Here is a 6062-nt window from a genome sequence, read left to right as displayed (position 1 = left end):
TGGGTTGGCGTGTGAGTGAGAGAGTGGGTGGTGATCACACTCTTAGTTGTATTATTTCTGAGAAAATCATTTTACATGTTACAGTATATATAGTATATGGTATATTTGTTTCTTGTACGGCACATATAAAGACGAGTGGGTGATTTTAGTTTTACCCCACTATTAGCAATATCCTATCACTGAGGGGGACACCAGACACGGACTTCAAACATCAAAATCGAACCCGGGCTTCGGCATGACGGGCGAACGCTTTAACCTCTAGACAGTGCTACTGTCCCTTATTAAGATGAATTTGGTGAAACATTTACTCTTTAAATTGTCTTTTTCACCTTCACTTCAATGTGTGGACATCGCACAACGCAACGCTTCATGGAGATTGCTGATAGGAATTAATGATCTTCCTTTGATTACGCGATGCCCATATAACATGATGTATATCGAAAAATATGGTAATAAGCACAGGCATTTGTTTGCTTGTCATGCAGTTTCACCACACATAAAAGACAAAGAAAATATACAGTTGTCATTTTATTAAAAAATAATCCATCCATTAACATTTTTGATTACTCAACACAGCGAAGCCTTCAACAACTTGTAGGATATATATATATATATACTTACATATCACAAAATATTTACCACGTTCACAAAACTGAACATTTACACGCCTGGTTACTCCATAAACAGCTGACATTTCCAGAGAAAATAATACGTAATGGGAAATGGCCATTGTTTTCTGAAAGAACCAGTTAGCAGCCTAACAGTGCCTATACTTTTTAACGATAAATAGATACAGTACATTACATATATACAATACCTAACAGTTATGATATTATGTAATTATTCAAGAAATAATACTTCAATGTTGTTTCAGCAGCGATGCATCGACAGAAATATATTCGTACATGTTGTATAAGTAATTAATGAACTCACTATCATTGGATAAGCTGATGCATGAAAACCAATTATTAAGGATTGTTTACTGCGAGTATGATGGGACACAGGCACAGTGTCGTCTCAAAAGCTTCAATTCGTACAGACGTTACAGGGTTGTTTCCCCTGATCATTTCAGGAACCTAAGCTTATGGGTTCGATTCCAATTAGACTTGATTGTTACCAGGATTGTCAGCATCAAATCGATGATCATGTTTCACCAATCCCAATCGTTAGAAATAATCATCATGTCGGATTTGGCTCCCAAATCACACTTAAACACTGTGACACAAGTTAACTTGAACGCTTTTCTGTGCGGGAATAATGCCCTAATTCTCTTATTCTGAAAACTAGTTTTGTTTCTCAAAATGCAGCATTCCAGGTATAGAAAGGTGACGGCTTAACGTGACAGAAAGTCCCAATCGTAAAAATCTTAGATGTTGTGAAACGCTTGAACAGGCGCACTGTGCTGACGAACCTGGAAACACTTCCGGTGCCTTGTGGGCGCAAGGGACGCAACTCAGCAATTTGCTATACTTCAGACGACTGTTCCCAGTTGGTGTATTGGCTTGATATCAAAGTAAGGAAAGCAGGTGGGTAACATATATTCGTCTATGATCAGTTATCAGGGATCACAGTGTGTCGGTCCAGCGTCTTTCACCTGTTACACCTGTTACACCTGTTACACTCCATAAATTTTCAGTCTATCTTTAAGATTTATTTTACTGTTTATGGTAATTTCATTCACTGTGATAGAGAAAGATAATGATTTGGGATGTTTAGCATTTCATCTATATATAATCCTGATTTTCAAAATGTTTTGGAAGCTGCCGATCGGTGATAAAGAAATGGCTTAAGTCTTCAGTTACGCAGACTGGTGATGTTTACGACTTTGGTAAAACATTAAGGAGCTGAAAGTCATGGACACAAAATAATGATGAACAGGGACTCACGATTATCACTCAGGGACCGAACCTAAGCTCAGCAGAGTGCGGTACTGGCCTAGATTTTCGAAGCTCTCTTTGCGATGAGATAGTCCTAGCACTAAGAGAGCTTTGAAAATCTAGGCCCTGTGTCGTGCAATGTATGGGTAAAGCCCCTACTGCGACACGTCCGTCTGTTTCCACTGATATCAACATGTGGCCAATACGTGCAGTGTGTGATGATATAGATCTTGACGAAGTATCTTGCAACAGCTGCTGAAACTCGCAAAAAGGCATCACGCAAAATACGAGGTAGCATATGGGCACTAGTTGGTCCACTTGTAACGTCATTTTTTTTAAATTATGGAAAACCCAGTAATAAGGGCTTGGGTGTTATTACACGTTTCACTGACTAAAATCCCTCCGTCTGTTTTCTAACACGAGCCAGTTTGGCGTGTTCATTGCTTATCCATAATATCCATCTGTTGAAACGATTAAATATAATATATATCAGTATATACACGATCCATTAATTTCTCAAATTTTTACAACCGAGAGGACAAATATGCCCTTGCCTTTTTGGGGTCTTTAGAACATATATTTTAATAACATTCATTATCTAATACTTCGCAGTGAATGAGTTGATGAGAAAGTATTTTTCAGTATTTAAAAGCATATCCCAATCGTAATCCGGTATTTTATTTTTAAAATAAATAATAAAACTGTTTTTACGGGCCATGGGCTCGTCTAGGTATGCCTGTGCAGCGTTTGTTAAGAATTTGCACTGCAATGGTGATGTGAGGCAACAGCTGTGTCCACTATTAAACATCAAGTTCCGTCTAGCGCAAATCATTTCACACTCAATAAATACTGGTGATGGTTTTGTTGATAAATACGTACTTACGGATATGCAACAAAAATATATGTATCAGTCAACTACACTTTAAACATTATTAATTGTTATACTATAGTGTTTTTTTACCTCAAGAAGTATACCGTTAAATGAACCCCCAAGCCCGAAGTTTGATCATCCAGTGACTGAGCTTTAACTTTGGCATTTGGCAATTGTCCAGCTCTAGCAGAGCGGGTGACTTCAAAACTGGGATTAGCGCGGTAATCGAACCCGGGTCGTCGGCGTGACGAGCAAATGTGTAAAACCCAGGCTATCCCAGCGTCCTTTTAATCGCCCAGATGATTGCTGCCAATACAGTTAAACTATACACGCGGGAAATACATACCCGTGGGTACATAAAATTATCAACAATGAGACACTGTAAAGGGACACCAATCAAGAGACAACACGTCACGATACAACACGTCCTCATATGCACATGTTTTTGTGGGAACCAGCAAGCAGCGATGTAAATTTAATTGTTTCACTGTTTTCATTTGATGAAATAAAACTAACCAGGTATATCTTATAATATATGCGGCACACTCGCACAAGCATCAGCAAGGTAATCTAAAAATATACATTTGGTTTAATTGTTTAACAAATTTTAAACGCGTTAAAGGAATTTATGAAAAAAAACACACACAAAACTTGACGCTGAGTAACGGGTGAATAAACGCATGTCTACTAAAATGAATTTTTGGGTTGTTGGATAGTTAGATTTGTTGAGCCAACTGTACAATATTCCATATTCGTTCATCGTGAAATTTGTTGATTTAATGTTCTGTGTTGATTGGTTGCAAGTGGGTATGTTTAGGCATATAAAAAACTACCCCATAATCGGTAAAATGATAAAAGATAAGGGATAAAAAATAAAATAAGAAAGGGTCTTCACTGGCTGTAATTAAAATGGTAATAGATTATATCGGCATCTGTTGCCTCTGAATGAGTTTAGTTCTACGCCGCTTTTAGCAATATTCTAGCAATATCACGGCGGGGGACACCAGAAAGTGACTTTCACACATTGTATCCATGTAGAGGAACCAACCCGGGATTTCGGCATGACTAGCGAACGCTTTAACCACTAGGCTACAACACTGCCCCTCCATCGGAGTGAAAACAGTAATATCACGACTATTTACGGTGCAGCTATAAACAATAATTAACACGCCAATATGTCTCACTGTAAAGTGAATATCACAATAATGAATCAAACTAAATAATACAGAAACATCTCGTTAACTCGAAGTCCGTTTCGGTAATATCGCAATATCGTCAAACCGGTTGTGAACACCAGCGATTACTGGAGACATAATCGACCTCCGCAGGACTTGGACTTAACGAGGGTCCAGCGTATGTCAACATGAACTATATGACCAGTCTATAATTCTATAACCAACTGCACAGAATATGCATATACTATTACAAACAATATGGCATTACAATTCTGACATTCATAATCTATAACAAAATAACGCTTCATTGCACGCAAGCATTCAGTTGCAATACTTTGGACAAAAATATATATTGTACTGTTTATACTTGAAAATATAAGAACATTAATGGTGGTATTACAGTTACGACCATATGTGTCTTTGTTAGTAGGTACTGAACTATGGGATTGCATGATTGTGTTTATGTCAATTTCGAATGTTTGTCCTACCCAGCCGACGCTCCACCAACAACCTCTCCCAATTTTTCAGGGTCAACTTGCACAAAGCAAACTTAGCGCTACGACTGTCTTAAACCTATCTTGGAGAATGGAGTTACAATTATTGTGGCGCTAAGATCGCTTTGTGCAGTCAACCATCCCCGTATCCGCTCTCAGACGTCAGCTGGCAAGCCCTAATCCCTCCCCTTTAGGCTGGCAGCGAGAAATTCCTCATCATCCCTTCGAGGTTTCACCTTCAGCCCTACCTCAAGCAACAACACCCCAACCCCGCGGCCCCTCAGTAGTCCGCCGGAAGCCCCTCATCCCTCCTGGGTGGTTGTTGCTCTTTGATCTCCTCGTCCAGGTGGCTGATGGATGTTCCCGACCCCAGGGCGGCGTCCCCAGTGTACTCCACCATGGGACCATACCCCGTCTCGGACTTGTTCTCCCGACTGTTGTGCATCCCGTAAGCGAAGTATACCACTAGACCTGGAGAGACACATCAAATCGCATGATACTCGCACCTTGGTACAGTAAACTGCCCGTTATAACGAACTCCCAGGGACCACTAATTATAAATAGCATGTGACCTGGGCCTCCGTCCACAAAGTTTTAAGGTGATCGTAAGTCACTAAGGTACTCTTGGTGCAATGTTAAAGAATCGGAGTTACGGTTAACCTTAGTAAGGTTGCTTCGTCAAAGGAGCCCTTCCACAATAAACAGTTCGCAATATCCATCAATCCGTTATAAGAGAGTTCGTTACCAGATAGCCTGTATGAAACAGATCTCTATTGATTACTTTGAAAGATCATAAGATCAAATAAGGTACATTGACATCGACGTTCTCATGGCAACACAGATTAACGGGTATAATGGGAAAATTGGGCATTCCTTCACTTCTTATCATTAAAATATTTTGCTTCCGAGAAATATTTCATATCTCAAATAAAGCAACAATGCACAACGAAATTAATCGATGCCATTAAATTTGGTTTTGAAGACATGTGGTGGTCAAATAGACGTGAATTAATTTTGATGGTTGCAGTTTATACAACAAGACAAAAACACGATAAGTCACCTCCAACATTCAGCACGGGTTGACGAGGACCTGTCCAAACACAGGGTCATTATATGTGACCGTTTAGGCAAGAAGGAAGGAAATATTTCTGTTATTTTCATGCCATGAGGTATTTACGCAGAGTATTATTCGCACATTGTGACACATATTTTGACCGTTTCCTGTCAAACTAAATCTGTCATAAATAAATTTACTAAAATATTCTTTCTTTAAACTGACCCGCAGCTCTCATTGACAAAATACACCCTCACAGTGCATGAGAATGAGGCTGTCACGTACCGTATTGATCACAAAGAACTCACCTACTGCCATCCAGATTCCCAGACGTATCCACGTGAGATACGACAGAGAGAACATCAGGGCGACGTTGAAGCACATGGACAACGTCGGCAGCAACGGCACCAAGGGAATCTGAAAGAAATCATGATGATATATTACTTTTTCGAATTGTGAACTGTGCCTGTTACTCAGTAGACCGAGTTATCATTAGGTTGTCACAAACTCATACCCACATTGTTGAAAGAAATACATTTGATATTTTCATATATGACGATATTAAACAAACAGACATCCCTGGACTCCTAG

General features: G+C 39.4%; 1 protein-coding gene across 2 annotated transcripts in view; it reads right to left on the bottom strand.

Annotated features, from left to right (window-relative positions):
- Positions 1-515: 515 nt before the first annotated feature.
- The window catches only part of LOC137268600 (cationic amino acid transporter 4-like), a 41785-nt gene continuing 36238 nt past the window's right edge, over positions 516-6062 (bottom strand). For both annotated transcript variants that reach the window (XM_067803171.1, XM_067803172.1), the window contains exons 3-4: positions 5780-5888; positions 516-4888 (exon numbers count right to left, since the gene is read on the bottom strand). In XM_067803171.1, coding sequence (XP_067659272.1) covers positions 4698-4888; positions 5780-5888 — 300 coding nt within the window. In that variant the 3' untranslated portion in view covers positions 516-4697. The remainder of the gene's footprint in view (positions 4889-5779; positions 5889-6062) is intronic.

The sequence above is a fragment of the Haliotis asinina genome, chromosome 16, assembly GCF_037392515.1.
Source record: "Haliotis asinina isolate JCU_RB_2024 chromosome 16, JCU_Hal_asi_v2, whole genome shotgun sequence".
NCBI classification, from domain to species: Eukaryota; Metazoa; Mollusca; class Gastropoda; order Lepetellida; family Haliotidae; genus Haliotis; species Haliotis asinina.
The sequence above is the reverse complement of the archived record's forward strand: the minus strand, read 5'-3'. Positions and strand labels throughout refer to the sequence as shown.